At 40.4% G+C, this 26,755-nt stretch overlaps 2 protein-coding genes across 2 annotated transcripts; one reads left to right on the top strand and one right to left on the bottom strand.

Annotated features, from left to right (window-relative positions):
• The first annotated feature begins 1,152 nt into the window (after nt 1-1,152).
• On the top strand, nt 1,153-10,208 carry mpc2b (mitochondrial pyruvate carrier 2b). Its single transcript, XM_080753156.1, has 5 exons — nt 1,153-1,496; nt 5,059-5,099; nt 5,459-5,543; nt 7,787-7,898; nt 9,291-10,208. The coding sequence occupies exons 1-5, from the start codon at nt 1,403-1,405 to the stop codon at nt 9,337-9,339; spliced, it is 381 nt and encodes a 126-aa protein (XP_080609282.1). The 5' UTR covers nt 1,153-1,402; the 3' UTR covers nt 9,340-10,208.
• A 1,738-nt stretch (nt 10,209-11,946) lies between these two features.
• On the bottom strand, nt 11,947-16,759 carry rpl24 (ribosomal protein L24). Its single transcript, XM_080753011.1, has 6 exons — nt 16,716-16,759; nt 16,514-16,589; nt 15,543-15,653; nt 14,719-14,855; nt 14,156-14,219; nt 11,947-12,069 (listed from the first exon to the last, which is right to left on the bottom strand). Exons 1-6 carry the CDS (start codon nt 16,718-16,720, stop codon nt 11,989-11,991), a joined length of 474 nt encoding a protein of 157 aa, XP_080609137.1. The 5' UTR covers nt 16,721-16,759; the 3' UTR covers nt 11,947-11,988.
• Nucleotides 16,760-26,755: the final 9,996 nt, after the last annotated feature.

Below are 26,755 nucleotides of genomic sequence, written 5' to 3'. Positions count from 1 at the left end.
TATATTTTTCCTAAACAAAAAACAAACGCATCTATGAAATTTCATTAATAAAATATAATATATCATTAATAATTGAAAATAGCCGATCGACAAGCGGAGCTTGGGTCCTGGCTGGGGCTGGGCACAGCATCTCTGCAAATGCATTGATGTGTGTGTGATTAAAGACTATCCCAGCCAGCATGGATGTAACCTTGATACATGAAAAATGTGCTTTCACTTGTACAGTGATGATTGTATTGTATCGTGTACACTTGTGCTTTGGCGTGTGTGTGTGTGTGTGTGTGTGTGTGTGTGTGTGTGTGTGTGTGTGTGTGTGTGTGTGTGTGTGTGTGTCTCACAGTGAAATTACATTTTAAGATAGGAATAAAAAAAACACACACATAATAATAAAAAACCCATTAAACCTCTCAAGCAATTAATATAATAATAATACTTATTATTATTATTGTTGTGAAATACCCACCCGCTTGGTAACACCGAGTTGCAATTTAAGCGTACCTATCTGAACCAATCCTAGACCAAGCTGCTGATCGAACGTGCCAATGAAAACAAGAGTAGTATAGTTCAGATCCCATATTCCAGAGGAGCGGCCATTGTGTGATTGGCTGGTTGGTTGTCAAGTAAACTCTGATTCGTTGTCAATGTTGTTTACAAAAACTGCAGACAGACGGCATTGCTACTTTTGCTTGTGAGAACAGACCATAGACCTTTATGCGATCTTTGAATAATAGGTAACGTGTACCTGTCCTGCCATATCTGTTGGCCCATTACGTTCACTATTACCGCAAATCAGTTGTTCCCAAACGTATTAGCCCGCCCCGGGGGACCTAAACAAGTGAACATAGCAAAATAAGCTCACAACAAAGCGCCGCGTTTATTATAATATTTTATTTTGGAATTTGTTTGTTTGTTTGTTTGTTTGTTTAAAATTTTCGACTAAAAATAAAATTATATATTTCAACCCATAAAAATTGGTTGACCCACTGTTGGGGGGAAACAGTGCTCGACGCCGTACGTCTTTTGTGGTTGCTTGGCAACTAACCAGCCTATCAACCCACGAGAATCCCTCCGAGCTATGGCAACTTGTAGGTAGGTTGCACAGCGGGAGGAGGAAAGTCACCTCGTAGCCGCCGGACCGGTCGAATCTGTCACTACAGTCTGGTCTGCTGGTCGAGCTAGCAGCACTAGCATGCTGTTTTGGAAGGTCAGGACAGCATCATTTCACCCCATATAGTTTCTTACACTGTAACGTTACGCCTAGATTCTGACAACGCCTACATTGCTATTTTGAAGATTATTATTATTTATTTTTTTATCAGAGGACTTTATTCGCAAGCCTGCTGGCCGTAAGCTCAGCCAGCTTTCTATTTACTACTGTATCAGCTAGCTGCTACTGTAAACCATGGCTGCACTGAGAGCTTCCTACCACAGGATCCTGGATAAGATCGAGCACACCCTGCCCGCCAAGCTGAGACCTTTGTACAACCACCCAGCAGGTGATGTAGCCTACAGTACACTATCATTATTGGTGTATAAATACTGTGTTGGCAACATAGGTGCCTTGCATCAATGTTCATCTAACAACGAGAGTGTACAAATGTAAGTGTAACCATGGACCCAAGTGGAACACTGATGATGATGCTACTGTGTAGCTCAGTGTGTGGTGATAATGGTGATGATCCTCATAAGTGGGGCATCATGGTCATGGACGGTGTAGCAGCAGACCCTGATCTGGTATAATATAAAATAAAAGGCTGTACTCGTCTACAGTTAGCTTGTCTGCAAAGGAGATTGAAAGTGTGTTATGTCTACTGTGGTATTTAAACAATTTCGTTATGTGAAAATGGAGGTCACCTTTATCTCAAATAGAAATGCTAAGTTTCGTGCAGAACGCTGTTGCCAGCACAATATATACAGCTACAACTTTGTGTTTACTGATGTGAATGTTAAGAAGAGATGTCAATATGGTCCATTATTAAGTGCTTATAACTGGATTATTTAACACCCCATTGTCCTTTTTAGGGATTCAGAGACAGAGATAGAGATTTACATTTTTTTAAAGTGTATCTATATTCTGATATAGCCTACTCGTTGCTGTGTAGTCTCCATGTCGCTCTAGCTCTTTATTAAACAGAAAATGCATTTTCAAGTCTGGATATACATTTTATCCAATCAGGACAGAGACCTCAGACAGGATACAGATTAAACCAGTTAAATTGGAAGTGATGATACAAAGAAATGAGAAGACAAATTGAAACTGGAACACTATAAAATATTAAGCCAATTGAGTGTGTGATCAAAGCTCAAAACACATTTATGACTTCTGAATAGTTATTGTTGTGAGATAAGCTTAATATAGCTCATGTTCAACACATGGTACATTGACTGACATAACAAAGTCCTTGGAACAAAGAGTGTAACAAAGACTGGCTTTACCAAACTTGATAAGCAGCCTTGTTGTTAATTGACCCCCAGAGTGATATTCAGGTGTAATAGCAGCGACAACAGTGAGGTTGGAAGTTGGAACACAGGAGAGGTACTCCGGTCAGAGAAGTCTCGGGAGTTAGACTGTTGCCTCTCACAATTTTCAAATGCATCTGTCATACAGTCTGGAGCATGGAAAATGATCAGAGGATAAAGCGGATGTGACTCCCCGCTTCCGTTTTGTCTTTACAGTGGTGCAAATTTGTCCTAAAATAAATAAAACTAATCGAAGCATATATTCAAGATTCAAGAGATTTATTGTCACAAGGATGTACGTGTACAATATGCACTGTTAGGGTGCTGCATAATACACAATAAAATAAAACAGGTTAAAGCCATTTCCAAAATAAGTTAAAAACAGTTAAAAAAAAACCAGATCAGCATACAAGGCTGTATAGGCATATAGCTTGCTGCTTATCAGAAATGGAAATCCTAAAATAAAATGTGAAGATACTCAAAAAGATATTTTTGTGAATGGAAATGACGGAACAGATGACAGCTTGTTTTTTTTAGCTTTTGGAGATTGTGGAATAGTTGTCTGGCTATGTGAAACAGAGTAAAGGTTTTGCTTTTGGAGATTGTGGAATAGTTGTCTGGCTACGTGAGACAGAGTAAAGGTCTTTCACACCCAGTGTTGAGCACATATGGGCAACATACGGCCCGGGGAAAGGACCTGGCCCTTTGATCATCTCAATCAGGTCCTCAAAGTCCTCAAAGAAAAATTAAGCCGATAAATGGGTATTCTCTCCTGATTGTCAGAAATGTGTTTATTAAAGAGCTGGAGAGATGGGGAGACTCCTGTTACTGCAAATCTCTCTATAGCAATGATTACTGTACTATCAGAATATAGTGCTTTAACCTTTTAACAAAAAACCTTTTGTTTTAACCAAAACATATCACTTACCCTACCTTTAAAGTCTAGGCCAGGGGTCAGCAACCTTTTTGAAATGAAGTGCCACGATTTTATTTTCTAGAGTGTCAGTGTGCCATGTCAACATACATTTTAATGACAAATATTTTGTCATATTTTGATTGGCAGGACATAATTATAAAGATCATTAGACCCAGAACAATAATCCATCTCCCCGACTCCCTCCCCAGCCCAGTCAAAGTTCAAAGATGAATGTAGAATTATCTGCAATATGTAATTTGCTATAAATGAGCTAACTTCATTTAATTGACCACGTTTACATTTTTTAAATGACAAATATTTTGACACATTTTGATTGGCAGTACATTGTTATAACGATCATTAGACCTCGGCCCGAGCAATAATCCATCTATCTCCCGGACTCCCTCCCCACCCAGTCAGAGTTTTAATGAATGTAGAATTATCTGCAAGATGTAATTTGCTATTCATTAGCTAACTTCATTTAATTGACCAAGTTTAAAAGATTTGTTTTTAAAATACAAATCCTCTCTCTCACACTTCTGCCAGTGTGTGCCGGTGATCACCCTCCCCTGTGCCAACGTTGGCACCTGTGCCTAAGGTTGCCTACCCCTGGTCTAGGCTGTCATACTTATGGCGGTGGATTTAGTGATCAAAGATCATATCACATTTATGACATCTGAATAGTTATTGTGAGATAAGCTTAATATAGCTCATGTTCAACACATGGTACATTTGCTGACAGATCAAAGTCCTTGGAACAAAGAGCATAACAAAGACTGGCTAGACAGACAATAAAATAGACCATGTTTGACCAAACCTTATAAGCAGCCTTGTTGTTGTCATCCAATGATGTATATACAAATGAAAGGTGTAGAGCAGTAAAGTTACCTAGATTAACACAAAAAAGGGGGAAAATGTCACTCTTAATGATTTGTTGTTGGGACATTAGACCAGTCAATACTGCGTCAACCTGGTTTATCTGTACATTGTGCAAGGGTAAAGAATCCAGGTTGTCAAGGACAACTTCCTGACCATTTACTGAGGGGTGGTGACAAATATCAACTCCCTTGAAGATGATTGGTTAAGATAGCATGTTCCTTTTCTTGTGATTGGTCGAGAGCAGTTGAGACAACGTGTTCTCTTTTTTTGTAAGATCGAGTAGGAGACTAAAGTGGATAGACCACAGCGGTTTCATGTTCTCTCACATTTTCCATCCCCTAGGGAATTGTTTGTAGTGTTTTGTGTCTCTGTGTTGTTTTTGATTTGTTTGTGTCAGCATGTTTTGGCAACATTTCAATACACTACAGTAGCTATGTTGTCTATACAAAGCACCATTTTTATATTCTGTTATTCTGGCATGTCTTCTAATAACACCAGTAACTGAGTGTGTAGAGAGGACATCAGGATCTCCCTGATCCCCCAGTCTATGTATCAAAGTGTTGAGCACTTAACCCAAACTACAGACAAAACATTGCAACTGCTCCCTTTAATAATGGTAGCCAGACTAGCCACTGCTCCTAAAAGTTAGGATAAATGCAGAGGACAGATTCCCAAGTACAGTATAAGAAAATGTATTATGGCAAATACTTTGATGAGATGAAGTATTAAATGTAGTATTAAATGTAACAGCTATCATTAAATAATTACTGCTTTGTGTAACAATTTGTTTTCTTTGACTCTAGGTCCAAAGACTGTTTTTTTCTGGGCACCAATGTTTAAATGGGTAAGGAAGGATATTGAAATGTCTTCATTGTATGAAAAAATATTCAAAACTAAGAAAACAAAAACAAACAGTTAATAAAAAACAATCTTCACTTTCCAACCCATATGTCCTTCATACCCCTGCCCCTGACTATACTGTAGGATTGTAACATAGACATTTAAGAGTAGACCTGTTGCCTGTTCGCAATTCGCTGAATTGAGTAAAAAGGACCCCAATGTAAACAAGCCATAGGCTTTCTAGGGTTTAAAATCCTATAAGCAGACCTTGTATTGTACTGTACTTTCATGTGCTTGTATTTGCAAGCTGTTAATAAAGTATTCAATCAAGTAATCAAGGTAATCACACTGTTGTCTGACTAGGGCCTGGTTGGGGCTGGACTGGCTGATATGACCCGACCAGCAGAGAAACTCAGTCTCTCCCAGTCAGCAGTGCTAACGGCTACAGGTAAGATGAAGCTCATTTTATACTGAGAAGCAAATACTGAGGGTTATGCATTCCTATACACATTATGACATGCCTGAAGACCCCCAAGGTCATAACATTCCAGGACACTGGAACCCTTTAAACTTCACCAAATGCACAAATGTGCAGATCGGTTGTTCTTTGAAATTGCATAATTATTGGATATACAAATAGTAGATAGTTTGATATGTTAAAAATGACGTTCCCAAGCTGTTCCATTCCCTCTGGTAGTTCCAGGATCATTGCCCAACAGAAATTTGAAGAAATCTAGATTGAATGCAAGTTGCCTTCCTCTTTAAGTGCACCTCACTGTGACCTACAACGATAATATACAACAAGATAAATCGTAATTGATCCCCAGAATGAAATTCAGGTGTCATAGCAGCGACAACAGTGAGGTTGGAACACATGAGACATAAGACTGAAAGTGGCACTATGTAACCTTTCTTAAATGAATAAAATATAATTGTGTCCAAATTGTAGGGTAGATTTAGATTATGTTAATTATTATGTTAATACAATATAACTTATACAATTGGGGTGGTTGCATTTTGTCTCCCTGCTTTTCTATTGAGACATCTAGATCTTGTCAAAGGTCATCATGTCTCACCTAGACAGTGGATCTGACACAAATTTTGACCTGATGTTCAATATTCAATGTATCCCCTGAGCACGCAGTCTGTATAACCACATAATATTTGTGGCACAAAACATATAAATTAGGGCTGGGATGCGATAAAAAAAAAATCTAATTAATTACAGGCTTTGTAATTTATTAATCGCAATTAATCGCATTGTAATCGCATATTAATATTTTACCCAAGAAGCATTTTTTTCAAGTAAAACACATTTTGTTGTACAAGTGAATCAACAAGTGAGTTTTTTAAATCTAGATTTCGCATCCACTGGGCCAAGCAAAGCACTCTGATCGGCTACTTCTCCCTTTGCGTTTGTTGTCTCTTCTTGGTTGGTGCATCGCTTTGATCGGTATGCCCGAAACTGAAGGTTCTGTGGTGCAAAAACTAAGGGCGATTAAAATGCGTTAATTTTTTTAATCGCGTACATTTTCTGTAATTAATTAATCGCAATTAATCAGTTAAAGTCCCAGCCCTAATATATATATATATATATTATATTTCTTTGTGAACTAATCGCATGAAAATAAACAACACACCAAGTGTGTAGGACCTTAAGGACCCTAAGGTTGATGCATACTCCACTTTTATAGCTGAATTTACTGATTGTGATATGAGTTTGGTTCGGGGAGTCACAAAATCTCTGCAGCACCGAACAGCCGAATTAATGACGCTAACAGCCATCTCCAAAAAAAAGAAATGTAACATTGTGGAACTTCGTCAAGATTTGTGCCCATGTAGAGCAATTCCTCTGCAAGATAACTCCAAATATCTTCATTATGTACTGTAGTTAAAACGTTGATTGCGACCGTCAGGCTGATTTTTGCAAAACACATTTTTGGACACTGCTCCTACAGATTTTGCACTAAAATCACGCAAAGCGGTACACAGTATCTTCAAAGTCTTGTCATCCACATGGATCTGTCCCATTTCCCATATTCCCTCCTGATTGGCTACCATTGCCTTCTAAAGTTTGTGTATGCGACCTGACAGTCACTTATCTCCCGACTAGGGAGTCTTAAGGCCCTATCAGAGTACAGTCTGCGGTGATAATTCATCACCTTGGTGTAGTTTTCTAGCTATCACCTAAAATGTATTACAAAGCCTAGGTGATAGCTAGAAAACTACACCGCGGTGATGACTTATCACCGCAGACTGTACTCTGATAGGGCCTTTACTGGTAAAGTACAACCATCAAAATGTGTTTTAATTATACTTGTTGGATTTGCAGCAGGGCTGTAAGCCTGTATCTAATTAGACATCAAATAATAGAATATTGGGAATTATAAACAGTAGACTAGTGATTACCTTGCACAAAGGGACCTTATGACTCCTGTGAAATCAAATTCCAATTGCATTCCAACTAATTAAACTGCAAAAATGTTGATTCATACAATAGTCTTATCAGATAATTGTATCAATCTTTGGAAAAGGTTGCTCGCTGTGTCTACCAGCTCAGTATGTGTGCAAATAAAATTTAGAGGTCATTCACATCATATCCACAAACCTGGTGGCATGTCTTCCTATGAACTATTGTTTATTTAAATGTGGTGTGCTGTGCTCAGCTGTTGCTGTTGTCTATCTCCCCAGGTCTGATTTGGTCCAGATATTCTTTGGTCATTATTCCAAAGAACTGGAACCTATTTGCTGTCAACTTCTTCCTTGGTTGTGCAGGAAGTAATCAGCTCTTCAGGATCTGGAGGTGAGTGTGGTCCCCAGTGCCCATCATCAAACTACTGTACCATTACTACAAAATAACTAGTAATTTACCTGCCTTCGTCACCTCTAGCTTGTTTCAAATTATTTAGTTAGAGATAACTGCACAGAAGCAAGTAACAAGTTGTTTATAATTCATTCATTTGACCCAACAGTAACAGGATTCACCTGTCCAGAATTGTGTTGACTCAGCTTGACTGTCCAGGAAAAAGAATTACACAAAATGTCCAGGAATATGAATATTTTCAAGCGTTGTAAATGTACACGAGTGATGGTTAAACACATGAAGTGCTCACATCTGGGCATAATAGACTAGCTGAACATTCTGCAAAATTAGCCATCACTAATTGACATGACAATGAAGTATAGGGTTAAGTGGTTTGGAGTTCTTTTCTAGTTCTTTATTTTAGCATCATCACAGCCAGTGCGATCATTCTCAGTTGAGATTATGCTGTTATGGAACAATTTTACCATAAAATGTCATGTGGCATACAGTCCTAAATGTAGATTTGCTCTTATTTGAGCGATTACTTCACAAAGCTGGCTAACTCAATAAGCTGTGTAAAAATTGGAACGTTCTTTTACTTAGATTGCATTTGTTCATAGCCCAGCCATAGAGGATTGATAATTGGAAACAAGGATTGATTGTAAAATCAGTGATGTTACTAGGTTTTCAATGTAATGGGTCCCGGGACCCACAGGTGGTCATTCAAATGGGTCCCAGAAAAGTTTTATGAGTCCTCAATACAATGTTTTCGAGCGCTGTGAGCTTGTAGATCGTCTATTTTCAAAATGTTTGCCTATTTCTTATATTTATTTTACAGTTTGGCTAATGTTTGAACTTAGAACTAGGATTTCTAAATACACTAGACTACAGACACCCATTTAATTATATTTATATCACTGGGACCCCAATTTATATTAAATGTTAAAATACTAGAGTACAAATGGAACAGGTCCATTTGGTTCCATTTGTTCACCGAGTTACAGACCCATAAAGTTCTATTTGGTTCCTAACTATCATTTATCTGGGGACCCCCTGGAACTCCCTCAAGGACCCAGGACCCCACTTTGAGAACCACTAGTGAAAATAGTTTTTAGCTGTTCCAGGTTTAACTGATAATAAATCTTTACAGTGTTTATCTTACACATACATTAAAAAACGAATTAAACTATCTAAACTAATATAGAATATTGCTATATTAGTATAGCAATAGAAGTAAATTATTTTAACATGGACTCCAATGGAGGCGCATCCCGGGACCCCAGGACCATGACATGAATGAGTCCCTGGGCGACTTGAATGAGTTTTTGATGCGGGATGCGCACGTAATGACATCACTGTAAAATACATACATTCTTTCATTTGTTTTAATAGGTATGAGCAAGATAAGAAGGCAGAGGCGGCGGCGGCTCCAGAGTCCTGAGTGTGTTTGTGTTGTCAATCCTCCACTCCAGTGGATCGAAAGGGGGACCCCACACTGGGCACAAGCCTGCACCCCCTCATCTCATGTCCATCCCATGCCGTCTCCATGAAATCCACGCCTAACCATTATTTTGCCATAGAAAGCAGCCCTTTCATAATTTCCTCAGGGCCTTAAGGAGAAAACTTTTTTAAACTTAGTCAACATATCTAAGAACGGTTGTCATCAACGCACAAGTTGTAGTATTGCCAAGTGCTACTTCTTCAACATATTGTATGATTGTACATTCATACTTTAATTTCATGCTTTCTACAGTATGTCATGCACTTATTTAGGAAAAGTGCTTTTTTTCCCCCCATCGGGACTTAAACATTAATTTCTTAAGAATAAAACTTTGTGTGCTGAATGAGGTTTAAGGAATGTTATCAAGTGAATTTAATAAGGATGTCAAATTTTCATCACGTCTTTTCATTATTTATAATAATTTGGTAATCATTTAAACTGTACCTGAATGATTAAAACTTCTTAAACATTCTTCAGTGTAGTTACGTGCAGTAGCAAACAAAGTTGTTAAATGTTAATTGTATTTAATTTTCTCATTGCCTACATCTTATAGAAATGAGTTTGTGCAGATTTCTTTTTTTAACACATACATTGCCAGATATGTTAAGGAATCAATCATGGTGCTGAGAGAGCCAATAAGGGAATAGGAAAATGTGTATTTCACACATGCATATTGTTATCCTGACTATTATAGAAATTGTTTTTTAATATGCATTTTAATTTGGCTATTTAACAATAGAACTTGGGTGTGATCCGACTTTATGGCTCTGTGGCTATGTAATGGCAATAAATACAATGTAACACCTACATTTGACTACTGACTGCACATTAATGAATATTATAGTTTCTATCAGTATATGGTTCTCAAAGTGAGGATCCCAAATCAGTTCTAGGTAAACCCCGCTGTGATCGGCTAGAAGTCGATTTGCAGTTGTCGTTTTTGCAACTTTGCCTAAACCTAACTCAGTAAAATCAAATTAAGACACAGGTAATCCTAGAAATTAGGGGGTGGTTTACAAGGCTTGGTCTATCCTAGAACTGATATGGAATTCATAATCAAGCGTTCAGGGACCACAAGAGAACAAACCACAAGAGAAAACGGTTACATCATTTTAACCCCCTTAACCATATTTTATACATAGGCTATTCAAAAATGTGCAAGCTTGCAGTGTGGCAGTAACATCCATTTTTGAAAATATCTTCTGGGAGTCCCTGGCACAATACATTTTCAGATGGGGATCCACAGCCAAATATAGGCTATATTAAATGAACCACGAATAAACTATAAGAGTGTGTGTACAAATCTGTCAATGGTCATCTCAGGATTGTGTGGAACAAAGCTCACCATCTAGGTTATGACTTAACCTGAAATGGTTTGTGAGCTTGGTTCCACACAGCCCCATCATATAAAAGTCAAAATACTGATCAGTTAAGTATTTATACTTTCCTATGTTGGAGCTATGTCTCCCTCTTCAGTTTTCATAATTATATTGCTGGACAGAGCTCTGCAGTTCCCAGATGACAGCAAAGTGTCAAGTTTACATAAATTCTTAAGCATGACATCCATGTTTTGCCATCTCAATATTTAGTAAGAGAAAGTTAGCCTATTGCTACATCAATCTGGGAACTATATCTAAATCACTAGCTTTCTTCACAAATGTGTTCATAAAGGTGTCTACTATCACCTCTGAACTTTGTCAAACCCAACTCCCTTGACATACTTTGTGGGAGCCAATCAGTTATTGGGTATCCCGAGGGCCTGGGATTAAAGGGGGAAAAATAAAAAATGGCCAATATGAGCGTATGAGGTGTGTAATTTGGGTATTTTTGGGCTGCTGAATCCATTCCAACCATTCGTTTTCATTTTGTGTGTCCATGAGACATAATATTGGCAATAAAAAAAAAAGGTTGGAGTAGTGTTTGAATTCATGAAAACTATTCAAGATCAGGTGGGTAATCACACATGACACACAGGATAATATGATACAATCTGATAGGAACATTCAAACACAGGGTTTAAAACATAGGGACTAACGGGACACAGGTGAACTCGAATTACATGATTGGCTAAGCCTTAGCCAATTAGGCCTTTTTTATGGCCAAGGAGTCATTTTTACTTATAACTAATGGTTGGAATGGATTCAGCAGCCCAACAATACCCTAATTACACACTTCATACGTTCATATTGGCCATGTTTTATTTTTCCCCCTTTAATCCCAGGCCCTGGGTATCCCTCCCGATACCCCCAACTTTGATTGGCTCCCACAAAGTATGTCAAGGGAGTTGGGTTTGACAAAGTTCAGAGGTGATAGTAGACACCTTTGTGAACACATTTGTGAAGAAAGCTAGTGATTTAGATTTAGTTCCCAGATTGATGTAGCAATAGGCTAACTTTCCCTTACTAATTACAGTGGAAAACATTACCCTTGGGGGAAAATAAAATAAAATCCAGCCTATTGCATTAATTTATTAGCAAGTGCAATCGTGTTAAGACATCAACCATTGGAACATTATAGGAACTGTTATAAATTCACTGTCACACAAAGTAGTTATCCAACAAACGTTTATTCACAACCACCAAAACACTTCTAGCGTTTTCCTCCAACACGAGGTGCATTCACCTTCATAGGCTTTGCAATCTTGGGCTTTGGTGCAGTCTTGGCAGGGGCCTGCAAAGAAATAAAAACATTATATACACACACATCACACCATGAATTTCAAACCAAACCATAAAGCTAATTGGTCAATATCGAGTTGACTACATTAGTTTATTAGTTACATATAATTCTAATTTCCCTTACTCCAAGAACTTTACATGCCGCTAACAATACTGGATACCGATTACTTCGGTATCCAATGCATAACCGAAGAAATAGTGAAGATAACAGTAGTATATTGTAAATCACACTGCTGATTCTAACTGAAAATATTGAACCAATATATAAACGGAACTGCAGCAAGGACTTTTTGTCTAACTGGGTCAAGTATACAGTAGGTTTCAACCCCACCAAAAGGTAAAAACCTTTTTCAAGAGACATTTAGTCTTTATTATATCCCACTTGTCAAGTCATCATGAGAAGCAGGGTTTTATACTTATTAGTATTATTAGATGCTGCTGCATTCTGCACATTTCCCATTGCTGCCTAGTGTTTTTACCTCTACAATATATATCTTATTTAAATTACTTTCCAGTTTTATCGTCATCATCTTGTTATACAGTATAGTTCGAGCACAATCTTAAGGGCAGTCCATACGGTCTCCGACCACCGAACTTCACGTCGGAAAGGTCCGGTTCAACTACAAAAAGACGTCACTTGCAACTTCTGAAAAGCATTACCCCGAATTAAGAGTTCAGAAAGCTGCATGTCGGAAAGTCAAAACTCTGACAAAAAGTTCTGTGGTCGGAGACCGTATGGACGGCACTTTACAGAACATGACACACTAACATTTCACTGATTGTACCTGTATGACAAATAAAACCCTCTTGAATCTTGGAATCATTCAAACATCACCATCTCTGCTCTCATGATATAAATGTACAGAGCAACTTGTAAGAGAATATGGAGGCCGACCAATGGTATTATGTCTAATAAGACGTCATGGGCCGGTACTATGATCTCTAGTCGCTCTATGGCTGCAGGTGCGGAGTGAGCACTGTTGCACAGACTGTAAGACACAGCCCAGCAACAGCACATAACACAGACCAAAACTATGCACACCATTCACCCGCAGCCAAGCAAAGACATTATCAACCGAATAATGCAAACCACTGGTTATCGAAGAGGGGTCCAGTGTCTGCCACTCTGCTAGGGGTTCTTGAGGGGGTCCACAGCTAAATATGTTCATGCAACATCACCATCATTTTAAAACCTTTATTATTGTATACGTTTGCTATATTCAAAAATAGCAGATGTACAAGCTTGCAACGTGGCACTGACATCAATTTTGAAAATATCTGAAAGACCTCTGGGGGTCACTGGCATTTTTTTTAATTTTTATCTCACAATTTTTTAACCCATTTTCACCCAGTGCCAAATCTGCCAATTGCCTATGTAATCCTGGGCTCTGCCCAACCAGTTCCTTTCTCTCAGGCGCCCCGGCTGGCCAGGGGGAGGCATTATAAAGACCAGGATTACTGCATGTTTTTGAGAGGGTATCTACCCTAGGAGATCCGGGGAGAACATGCAAACTCCACACACAAAGGCTCTTTCACCAACCCCACCTAGGGTGTCAGCGATGATGACGCGGAGGATGGAACACGCCCCCAGCGTCCTCCGGCGGGAAACATTTTCACATGGGGGTCCACGGCCAAATATAACCACTGTCCAGTGTCCACATCAGTGTTGTGTACAGTGTCATTTTTCTGGTGTAGAGTTTGTTCACAAACAAACACAAAAAAGCTAAATGGCAGCCAACTTAAGTGGGGTCACCACTTTTTATTTGTTGATTTACCCTTGTTGAACACCAAGCCTCACACAACGAAAGCCACACGCATCAGCACTCAATGCACCACCCCTTTTCGCCCAAAGAATGGAATGAATTGGAGGCTGATGCTTTTGACACGCGTGTCTCCTTCAGGCTTTAAGTTGGCAATAATGTTTATCCACCAGGCAGAACCAAGTGCCTTGCCTGCCCCGATAGTGTTGTTCCTCACTTTACATCACCACCCCAATTGTTCCCAGCCAATCAACAATCCATACGATTGATCCATAGGATTGATCATTAGGAAATAAACAGTAGCTGTCGTGATCTTACCTTAGCACTGGGTGCAGATGGCTTCTTTGTTGCCTGCTTTGCCTTCTTGGCCTCCTTGGCAGCCCTAGAAAATAAGAGAACCATGAATGAGCAACAAACTACATTGACAACATTTTAACTACCATTTAACAAATGTAACAACTAAATCACATCAGCAAAGGGGTCCCGTATAAGCACATGCAAGTAGGGCTGCAACTATTGATCATTTTGTGTGCAATTATTCTCTAGATTACTTTTTTGATTAATCAAGAAGCACCGTTTAATTTTTATACATACGGTCCCTGCTCAGATTACACGATGGATGAAGGCTTATATGCTCCTTTTATCAACAATTTAGTTTAAATGAAGAGGAGCAGGTAAATGTATACGGGTAAAAGCAGATTGTACCTTTCATGGATAAATATTATCAACAAATCCTCGTCTATGCCAAAAGATTTTAAGTCATTCATCTCAAGAAAAAAAAAAAACTTTTTCACGTCCATTTAGTGGGGATTCAGCACACCTTAATACATAAAACCCCAGTATTCGCATAATTCATTGTCAACTGCCTGCTCAGTTCTTACCTGATGGCCTGCTCACGCTGGGCCTTACGGACCTCAGGCTTCTGGTTCCTCTTGGCCATGATTTCAGCCAGAGAGGCCCCAGTGATGGCCCTTGTGAACTTCACTGCACGGCGTGTGCGCCTCTTTGACACCTCTTCCTGTTAGGACACATTTGATAAAACTTTAGTAGGGGACATTTCTTCAAATGTAGCGTCATGTGTGGCCGTACGTCCTTTGCTTTTTGGGACACAAACACACCGACAACGTCCAGCCAACCAGAAAACGCAGATGCTGTGGCATTCTGCACATTTCCCATTGTTTGCTCGTGTTTTAACCATTCACCTAAACTATATTATTTTTTATTTAAATTACGGTCCAGTTTTATCGTCATCACCTGGTTATAGGTAGTATAGACTTGTTAGCAGTCTTACAGAACATGCCATACCAACATTTCACTGATATGACTAAGTGACAAAACCCTCTTGAATCTTGGAATCATTCACATATCACCATCTCTGATCTTATGACATAAATGTACAAAGTAACTTGTAAGAGAATATGGAGGCCGACCAATGGTATTATGTCTAATAAGACGTCAAGGGCCGGTACTATGATCTCTAGTCGCTCTATGGCTGCAGGTGTGGAGTGAGCACTGTTGCACAGACTGTAAGACACAGCCCAGCAACAGCACATAACACAGACCAAAACTATGCACACCATTCAACCGCAGCCAAACTGGGATGTGAATATCCGAATAATAGAGCATCATTCAATGTTGGTTATCATTTTTAGATTTGTATTAAATTATTATGACAAATGTATTGGGCTAAAGCTATGTAACTTACAGACAGGCCCTTCTTGTGCTTGCGTCTGTACAAGACAGTCCAGTTGATCTGTCTGGGGTTCCTCTTGGCCAGGAAAGCAGCCTCACACTTGGCGTTCAAGAACTGGAACACCTGAAGAAAACAAGACTAATGTAACCCTGTGTGCATGACAAAAAACGTATGACCAGATACATGGTGTGCACACCATTTCATTTACAATGGTTACTAATGATTGTTGTGCTACAATCATTAGTAATCTAGTGATTAAAGGCTTCAAGTTCATATAAAACATTGGTACTTGTACAGTACCAATGTTTAAAGTGGGGTCCGGGGACCCCCAGGGCTCCTTGCGGGAGTTCCAGGGGGTCCCCAGCTAAATAGCTAGATTATTAGGAACCAAATTGACCCTTATGTGTCTGTAAAAATGAAACACCATTTGTACACTAATCAATGTTAAATTAACATTGATTTTACAAAATAAATTGGAGTCTCAGAGATAGAAATGCCATTAAATGGGGGTCCGTAGCCAATACATGTCAAACTGGTTGTCCTTGAAATTACAATCACTGAGAAGTGATAATCACTGCTTGAGCCCTAGAAATCTTCACTCATGTGGAGGTCCCTGTCATAATTTCAAATGGGGGTCCGCTGGCTAATAAGTGTCAATTTGGGGCTCCTTGACATTAAAGTTTGAGAACCACTGGTATACAACACGCAGAAACGTGGACGGTGGACCCGGTGTTTCTCATACACAAGTCAAGAACCACAACACACGACTACCGGTATGTTAGCATCAGTAGCTCAAAGCATCGTAGGCTAACAAGTGTTTGTGTTCAAGAGTTAGCGGTTGGCTCTCACGAAAACCTAGTTAGCTACGAACTAGGCCAAGGTCTATCAAACTTTTCTTGCGTTGAATGAAAAGGTTAACTGAAAGCAACAAAGGCAAAAGACAAAAAGTAACAGCCGGTGACAGTATCAGGCCCAAGCGTTACCTTCCCATCTATCCTGGCGTATCGGCGGCCATGGCCAGGGTATATTTTATACCCGCTGAAACTGCACAACTCGACCCTAAAATTGACAAATGAACATAATGAGCGATAGAAGGAGACATGATTGTATACACAACAACGATATTACTTGGATATAGTTTATTTAAAGACTATGATGCCGATAGATTATGTTATGGGAACTCACTTCATGATGGCTACGACAGGGCGCAAAACCGGAAAGAAAGATGATCGATACGGAAGCCGATTTTGTGTAACCCGGATGCAAACGTATTAACCGTTTCTCGAACAACTCAAACATTGTTTTAGTCAACAATCATGCTTTATACTTATATGAGATCAAACTGACACTCGAGTAATGTCCACTTATTTGTGTAGTATTTTTGTATCAAATGTATTTATTTTAATTTATTATGTCGATCATTAATAATGGCACTCTCGCGACACTCGGCAAATTGCAAATATACACTCTCGCGAGAGTTGCGCATAGGGTGATTGATTTTGTCTTGTTTGACTACAAGACTACATTCAAATCTTGACTGTAATCGAATTTATTCACTTTGATAACTCCACAAGCAAATTGGCCACACATTTCTGTGCATATACAAATGTAGTCTATTTTTTCAACAATAGACTACATTGTTACAGTGGAGGGTGGAGTGAGTGGCACTGTGTGTGTGTGTGTGTGTGTGTGTGTGTGTGTGTGTGTGTGTGTGTGTGTGTGTGTGTGTGTGTGTGTGTGTGTGTGTGTGTGTGTGTGTGTTTGTTATATATATATATATATAAATATATATATATATATATATATATATATATATATATATATATATATATATATATATAAACATAGTCTGCTAAATTAAGTCCATTCACATCAACATACAAATTACTTCCTGCACATAATTCTACATTCATACTGACTAGGGAAAGAAAGGGGGAGAGATAGTTAGTGTCTAATGATCATAAAATATGACTAAAGAAGAGAAAAATAAAGTTTGTTATTATGTAGCCTATGTATTATGTAGCCTATGGACAATCAGCACTGCATGCCCTCATGTCATTTGAGACACATGACTATTCACAAAACATAGGCTATATGCTGTACAATATTAACAAATGTGGAAAAATATTCAGGTATTAACTTCCCTAGCCTACTGGAGTTCAAGAAATTGGTGTAGTAGTTTGCGAGATTAGCTGCAGACACAGAGGGGTGAAAACATAATGTAACACATTTACAAAAACACTGAGCACATCTCTGAGAATCCAGAGAATCTCTGACCTCATAAATATTGATAATGGATGGCCGGGACGGTGCATGCATGGGTCAGATCATTTGTCTTTTTCTTCTTTTTTGTATATGTTTATTAGAGTCTGGCATACACCAACTGTGTCAGTTACATTGATTGCGACCGTAGGTCGCATTTACTACCAAAACCTCCACGGGCTGTCTGTGCGTCAGTCAGTCAGTCAGTGAGTCCGTCACACTTTTGTCCTGCTCATATCTCCACAACCGTTGCCCCCATCCATGCCAAATTTTGCACACACACTCCTTGACTGCCAAACTACAACCTCCAAGGACCCCAGATGTAAAAAATGACCAAATGTGCTCACACGTCACACGTCACACTTTTTCCCTGCTTATATCTCCGCACCCGTTGACCCAATCCATGCCAGATTTTACACACACACTCCTTGCCTGCCAAACTACAACCTCCAAGGACCCCCGGAGCCCCAGGGACCCCCAGGTCCCTGGGGGACCCCCAGATGTAAAAAATGACCAAATGACCACCCCAACGGGGCTGCTCACGGGGAATTCCCGGGGACCACCGACTCCTGGTGCTCCAGAACGGATGCAAAAGTGGTGGCGCCCCCAGTGGAGGACCCCCTGCCACTGCAGCGCACATAAAATGCCGTAACTCGGGCTAGGAGCGTCCGGGAGAGCCGGGGCCGGTACCTATTCGTCCGCCAAGGCAACGCGGAGACCCCACCCCTCATTTCTCACATGGCCCTATTCTAGCGCCACCTTCAGGCCGATTTTTAAAACACATTTTTGGACACTGCATGCTCCTACAGTTTTTGCCCTAAAATCACGCATATCACTACACAGCATGTCTACACTCATGTCATCAACATGGATCAGGAAGATTTGGGAAAAACAAATTGTTGCCCTATTTGTGGAGATAAGCCACCTACGGTCGCTTATCTCCCGATTAGGGAGTCTTACTGGTTGTTTATACATACTTTTAGTGTGTATAGGATGACACCTTCTTAATCTTGACTCAAGATCTCAGATCTCTAAATGCTAAGCAATAAGCATACTTCCATTAAAAGTATGGACTTGTGCAAGCTGCCTAAATCTGGTCCTGATCATCATGGGTGAAATAGGAACAATATTTGGAAGCCAGCTATGACATCAGATATGTACAGTACACCAAGCAGAGATATACTGATACTGTAAAACCACCATAGTCCAGCACAGATTCAAAAAGTGGTGGCAACAAATTAATGCTGTTCTACTTTAGTTGTTTGAAAAGAAAAACACAGCCTCAGCTTTCGCATAATATGTAACTTAAAAATGAGGGGTCATCAATCAAAATACCAAGATATTTGAAAGTTAACAACTTCTATTTCACTTAACTCAAGCAAGTGAAAGAGAGGCCCTATCTATAAATGAACAAAAAAGTACACGGACCGAACAGAATGTTCAATGTATAAAACAATAATATACAAACATTCATACAATCCACATTGAAAAAAAAAAGTAATCAGAAAATAACATGTGATATATCTATATATTTTCCTGAACCAATTATCTGACAAAGGTTGTAATTATTCAAAAATGTTGTTTGTTCATAATATGGTCCAGCTGATTCTCTTGTCTCATTGACTTCACTGCATTCTTTTTTTTTTTTTATAATCAATTTTTTTATTGAGTTTACACAAAAATGGGTAACAGAAAAGTATTAATATATATAATATACAAACTGCAATAAAACAAATTAAAGACATTAAACGAAAACAAGAACAAAAAAGAAAAATACTAACAAAAACAAAAATACGGGCGGGCGATACAATATTCATACAGTTATCCATACTTATCCATACACAGTCAATTATTCAGAGTGGTATCATCTCCACACAAGGGGCAAATTAAAAGGTAAATTGAAGGAGTACAGCTGGGGCTTTCCAAACCAGGTCATCACTTCCATTATAAATCAGTGTAGCTAGATCTTTGGGCAAATAGTTTATTAGCGGCTGCCAAATATTTAGAAAATCATCTTCCTTCTCTTTTAGTTTGGCACTGAGTCTTTCCATTGGTAGCACTCTGTATATTTCTCTGTACCATTGAGTCAACTGCAGTTCCAGTTTGCCTCCCCGGTGTGTCAATAGCACATTCCCGGCATCAAACTCTACCATTCCTAGGTTGTGTTCCATTCAAGTCAAACAGAGTCAGGGTGCTACTATTGTGTTGGCTCAGGCTCACTGTGCTGCTACTCTACATGGAACAGAACCGTAAGTATAATTGGTATTACCAATGATACTGAAACTAAAATTTCAATGATAACAAAACAAGCTAAGAAATGGCCCAATTTCCTGCCAACATTGCTGCCATGCAAAGGATCTATTGTGCAGTAAAGGGTATCCTGTATCCACATAGACTATATCTAACTATTCATTTAGCGAACGTCTGTGCGTCCGTCCATCCGCCGTCTGAGCGTCTGACTGCATGCTGACATCACTGATACTAAACAGTGTCGCCGCCATGATGAAACAATGCCCAAATTTGGAGATCAGCATGCTGACATCTTCCATGGTAACAGCTGCTTACTGATACAAAGCCCAAATTTGGAGATAAGCATGCTGACATCACTGATACTAAACATTGTCACCACCATGGTAACAGCTGCATGCTGAAACAATGCCTAAATGTAGTGATGAGCATGCTGGGCATTGCTGACATCACTGATAATAAACAGTGTTGCCACCATGGCTGTCTGTCTGCATGCTGACGATACAAGGGGTATTGCACAACTGGACATCAATAGTGACCTGACTGGGTTCTCCAACATTACTTCTGAGACACCTACATTTAAGCATACCCCCCGGGCACAGGACTAGTACTGTATATTTATGATGTCAGAACTAGGACATCATTGCCTGTTGTCAGAGTACTTCCTGTATTGGCCAGTTTTGAGTGTCAGTACAATGAAGCTGTGACTAGCTGTGACTAGAATCAACAATGTCACCGTGATGTCAGAGCAGTGGCTTTATATTCTATCCGAAGTTGGTCTTATTTCAGTATAGTCTTGGCCTCTGAAGAAGTTACTTCCAGTATGAATTTTATGGACCTTTAGAAAAGGAAAGAACCCATGAATTGTTTTATTTATTAATCTTATTTCAATGAGTGCATTTAGTAAGATCCAGACGATGGACAATCGCTGCCCCACAGAACCAAAGATGTGCAAGTATTATGCAAACTACGTTGTGATGAAATACCATATAGAGAACCTACAACAACATTTTGAAGAGATGTTTGCAAACCAGAAGAGCTGCGATGAAGAGAAAACACAACTGGTTGAAGAGCTGAAGGTGTTAGCTGAAAGGTTATCACATGCAGAGAAAACAATTAAAACCACGGAGGAAGCGAGCAGAGTGAAAAAGCACAAGTTACAGGAACTCCGAAAGAGGTTGGAGGAGAAGGAGAAAGAGATCAACTCCCTCAAAGAGAGCCTCCACGTTCAGATGGAGGACCGTTACAAGTGTGAGAGTAAAAAGAGTTCCAAAGGAACTCTAAAGGGAGTTATTCAAGGGTGTGAGGTTGAAACTAGTCCCTTTCCACACTTAAATATTCATGGAGATAGGCCTACATGTAAATGTGAGAGTACTACTGGAAACGGTCATCTGGAGGCCAACAGGACCTCAATCTCTGAACTCAGTGACTACAGCCTCCCGTGCAACAAGCCAGAGACCACATCAGTTCAATGTGACCCGCATAACGATATGCTACCCAAGATGCATTGTAACCCTAGTAGTCCTGCCTGGCCAATGAATAAACGTCACCCTGATGAAGGCATGAAAGCTGGCAAACGCCGCAAACTGCAGCAGACAGATCAAAGCTCCTACACTAATTGTGTGTTTACTCAACCAACGGAACCAATGATAGCACACAACGAAGAACAGTCTTGTGTTGAACCAATAAATGTTTTAGACCCTGTGTGCGTCGCTAATACTGGCAAGTCAGATAAAAAAGAACAAATGCAAGAAGGAAGAAGGAAGGCTAGGAAAACACAGTGGTTTAGCTTAAGTTAGGTTTATACCGTTTATGGAAGACCAGGAGTTCCTCACTAATCTGACTGCAGATTGACCGGCAGCACCCTGAACAGAACTTTTCAAAGCAGTGTAAATAAATTGGCCACGGTACATTTACAGTAGATGGGTCTAGTATAACCTGCATGCCAAACTAACTTTTTTTTTTACTTTGTACACCACTCAAATCTATCTAAAAATTTGTTGTTGTTTTTGGGGGGGTCGGCAGGTGATAGGGTGGGCGCTCAAGTGAGGATTGGTTCAGGGCCCCATACAAGCTAGAACCGGCACTGGAACCCTCTGGAGGAACCCTCTCAGTGGCCTTTGTTGTGGGTTTTGTTTTAAGACGTCCCTGTGCTGGGGGAACATAATTCACCAGAAATAGCAGATCTACAAGCTCATAACGCGTCGCAATGCAATGTGTTGTGAGCTCGTAGATTGGTTATTTTTGCGGAAGACATTCGGTGTAGAGTGAGAATAGATCATACTGTACCAAGTATACAGTTGCAACTTACAGTAGGTCTATTATACTATACGTATATAGAGGGAAGTGGTTAAAAAGCAAGATTAAATGAACGCTTGGAGCCTGTGGCCATGATTTAACCGGCAAAGCTGATTCTTTTCAAAGAGGGCTGGCTCGCTGGTATGGAGATGCAAGCAGGATGAACTATGAGGTTAAGGTTGGCAACCCTCATTTATCAGCCCCTGCCAAGTCAACTAGCCCTGATAATGGGTCTCTGGGAGGTCATTTGTTAATGCTCTTTGTCTGCATGGTCACCACTTTTGTATCAGTGAAATCAACATTCTAAAACGGCTAGTTCCATTCCTTGATTCTTGGCTTGGCTGGTTTCCCTTTAATTGCTGTTATATTGTAACCGTTTTAGAAAAGCAATAAGTCACGCGAGCCATGTGGTTACCTGTATTTTACAGCTGAGAGGGTTGCAACACTCACCATGCCTCTCAGCCGTTCTAAAATACCAGGTAACCACATGCCTCTTGTGGCTTATTTCTTCAGTAAAGTACAACGCTAGCAAGGCTCAGCTAATTCCCCTGGATAGTAGGCCTACATGTACGACATACACGTGTGTTGGCAGATTATTCAAATATAAGTGAATTGGAAGGTTCATAGAGTGGAATATCTAGCGTGGGTGACTAAAGGCTCATTCATACTCCAGAGCAGGTGAAGAGCAGTTCACCGCTGTGTAGTCAGGAAACCGCACAACATCACATACTTTTACTTTCCGACATCACCCCATCACCTACTTCACTCGGAGAGACCAAGCAGCAGACAAAAAATAGGTCTAAGGTTGTTTATAAAACCAAGAGTATGGTCGTTTATGGGCGCATTGGGTGCATTGCATGCGTAGCATGGGATGTGCGGCATAAACGGCCAAGAATGCAGAGTGCTAATGGACATCTAAGGTCATCACTACACGCAAGCGTGCAGTGTGCGGCTTAGCTAGCCAAGGGCACAAACAAAATTTTAGCTTTTGGAGGTTGGTCGTTTATGGTCGCATCACATGCTTGGCAACGGCCAAGATGCTGAGTGCGGAATGGTTATCTAAGGTCATCACAGTGTAGATGGCCATGACGCCCGAACAGCATGGGGAAGGCGGCACGGCTTAGATGGCCAAGGGCATGAAATGACACTCTGAGTGCGTGGTCATCTAAGGTCAGCACTAAGCGTGTAGTGTGCAGCTTAGATGGCCATGGGCACGAAAATGACATTTGAGGTGCTGGCATGATCATCGAAGGTCATCACCACACGCAAGCGTGTAGTGTACAGCTTAGATGGTCAGGAGCACTGGACAGAGGATGGCAGGCGTGGTTAGGAAGGGATGTGAATGAGGAGGGGGGGGGGGGGGGGTCGCAGATCCAGACACTTTGGCTTAGGGGTGAAAAGCACTTGTCTGTGCTGACGTAGGTAGAGAGACCCCACCTGGAACCTGTAGAAGAGGGAAGGTGGGTTACTGTTACAAGTTGGGTTACTTTATACACCACCGTGGTTTGTAGAGGAGGAGTTGTCAGCTTGATAGGAGATGGGTGAGTCGTTGGCACTGGGTGGCATTTGTGGAGTTACCGGTGGTTGGTTAGAGGTGGTTAATTGTCTTCTGCTTGGCCACACCTCCCGAACATCAGTTGTACCAACTCCATAAAAGTGAGGAGCTACTACTTTACCCGAATGAGCCTTTAGCGTAGCCTCTACTCAACCCTACTTATCCCAGTTGTTCATCAGATGATGGTTAGGAATAATCTGTTCCACTTCCACAATGCCACAAGTCCTGCCCATTACTCCCAGTTTGTTACTTGGTGTTGGGCTCCCCTATGGCTATGCAGTGGCGGTTCTAGCCTTCATGTCACCCTGGGAAAACCCTCCTTCAGTGAACATGCCACTGGCCATCAAAAATATCTATAATTCATTATAAATAATGTAAAAAAAAAAGAGAAAACTTTAGGTGCTCCATCCCACTTTTCAGTGTATTTCTTTGGCATGCAGGTTATGATTATTAATCAATCATATGTTAAACCACTGTGTCTTCCTAGCCTTCCGTGTTCCTCCTTGCAGTTGTTGTTTCTTTGCTGACCTGCCAGGATCACTGACACACACAGAGAAGGAACCATTTATTGGTTCATCAGAACATTGTTCTTCGTTGTTAGGGGGTCCAGCATGACATGTTGGTTCATCATAAGGGCAGTAGCTGTGATCTGTCTTCTGCGCTCTGCGTCGCTTGCTGGCTTTCTGGCCTTCATCACTGTTATGTTTATCCCTTGACCAGGCAGGACTACTATGCATCATGGGTAACGTATCAGTGTGCTCACCCTGTATGGAGGTGGTATCTGGCTTGGTGCAGATGCTGGCCTCCAGATGACTGTTCCCACTAGTGCTATCACTAAAATGAGTTGCTCCAGTTGCTCCACACTCACATTTAAGTGAGTGTGAACTTAAAACTTCCTTTGAAAAAGGATTCATTTCTGTTTCTTCTTTTGGAAAAGGACCCTTTTTATCCTTGGACTTAGATTCTTTCACTGGAAAAGAGCTTTCCAACTTCTCACTTTTGTCTTTCATACTCCTCTTGCTGTAGTCCCTTTTTTGAATTTTGAGGGCGGTGATCTCTTTCTCCTTCTCATCCAATCTTTGTTTGAGTTGTTTGACGGTCTTGTCATTTCCCTGTAACTTGTACTTGTTAATTTTGTTCTCTTCCTCCATGGCTTTAATTGTTTGCTCTGCATGTGACAACCTGTCAGCCAACACCTCCAGCTTTTCAACCAGTTGTGTTTTCTCATCATCACAGCGCTGCTGTTGCACAAACATCTCATCAAACTGTTGTGTTAGGCAATCTATATGGGCTTTCATCACGATGTAGTTTGCATTCATGCACATGCTCAGTTCCGTGGGGCGCTCGTCCATTGTTTGGCTCTTATGAATGTAATTATTAATGGATTTTATAATAATGTACCTAGCTTCCTCTGCGGTCAAGGCTATACTGACAATAGGCCAACGTAGCAAATTATATAAAGTCAGTTCTCTGGCGTCACAGTGATGTCACAGTGACATTATGGGCTGGCCCCATATAGCCATACTTGGTCATTCGCGCCACTTTCTCTTGTGGTTATATTTGGTAATTCGGGTCACTTCCTAAGAAAAACGATAAGTGCCACCTGATATTTAATGACTTTTGTCATTTCTTGTTTGATCCCTAGTCCTTTATACTTTAAGCTAGAAACTTTGTTCCCACTTTACAATGTTCACCTACTTTTTGAATTTTGAATTTCAATTCAACTTTTTGAGATATTTCACTTTTAATTTCCCCATTAATTTAAATGGGGAAACAATGCAATTTGTTTTTGCACCTAACTATTCCTTCAAACATTTATCTAGAAACTCTGTTCCAACTGTGCAACGTTCGGCCTGCATATCGGCTATGGCTACCATTTGAATTGAAATAATTAGTAGGATACTTTTAGAGATATTTCACTTTTAATTAGCCCTATTCACGGCCCGCCCACTCAGCATCCCCCTGGTGCTGAAGTCACGTTTTGAAGGGTAAAACCCTGCTAAAAGCCCATAAAGTTAACACAGAAATCGCAAATTTTATGCAATTTCCGAATAATAAAGTATAAAATACGGCTAGCATAATCAAGAACACAAGATATAGTAAAAGGCTCAAAGCATTATAATTTACTTTACCGTTCGAAATAATGATTTGTTGGCTTTAAGTCCAGCTATTTCTGTATTAATTTCCCCTTCTAAACTGACGTCAGCACCAGGGAGTTGCTGAGAAATTTGCTGAGTGGGCGGGCCGTGAATAGGGCTAATTGCGAAAAGAACAAACCCATTCATTTCAATGGTGAAAAGCTACAGTGGAGCCTAGCAACTGCTTATTAGACCCTAGCAACAGCATATTAGACCATAGCAACCACCATTTTAGTAGCAACCACCTGTTTTACCCTATCCATCCATCCATCCATCTTCAACCGCTTATCCGGAATCGGGTCGCGGGGGTAACAGTTCCAACTGAGACCTCCAGATTTCCTTATCCCGAGCAACTTCCTCCACTCCCTCAGGGAGTATACCGAGGCGTTCCCAAGCCAGTTTGGAGATATAATCCCTCCATCTGGTTTTTGGTCTGCCACGGGGTCTCCTCCCAGTGGGACGTGCATCGAGGACCTTCCTAGGAAGGCGCTCGGGAGGCATCCGTACTAGATGCCCGAACCACCTAAGCTGGCTCCTTTCCAAGTGTAGGAGCAGCGGTTCTACTCCAAGTCTCTCTCGGGTGACTGAACTTCTCACCCTATCTCTAAGGGAGATACCAGCCACCCGTCTGAGGAAACCCATTTCGGCCGCTTTTCCCACACTTCATGATAGGTTAGAGTAGGAACGAAGATTGCTCGGTAGACAGAGAGCTTTGCCTTCCGGCT

The sequence above is a fragment of the Nannobrachium achirus genome (assembly GCF_963921795.1).
Source record: "Nannobrachium achirus genome assembly, chromosome: 22".
Lineage (NCBI taxonomy): Eukaryota > Metazoa > Chordata > Actinopteri > Myctophiformes > Myctophidae > Nannobrachium > Nannobrachium achirus.
This window is presented reverse-complemented; position numbering and strand designations above follow the sequence as displayed.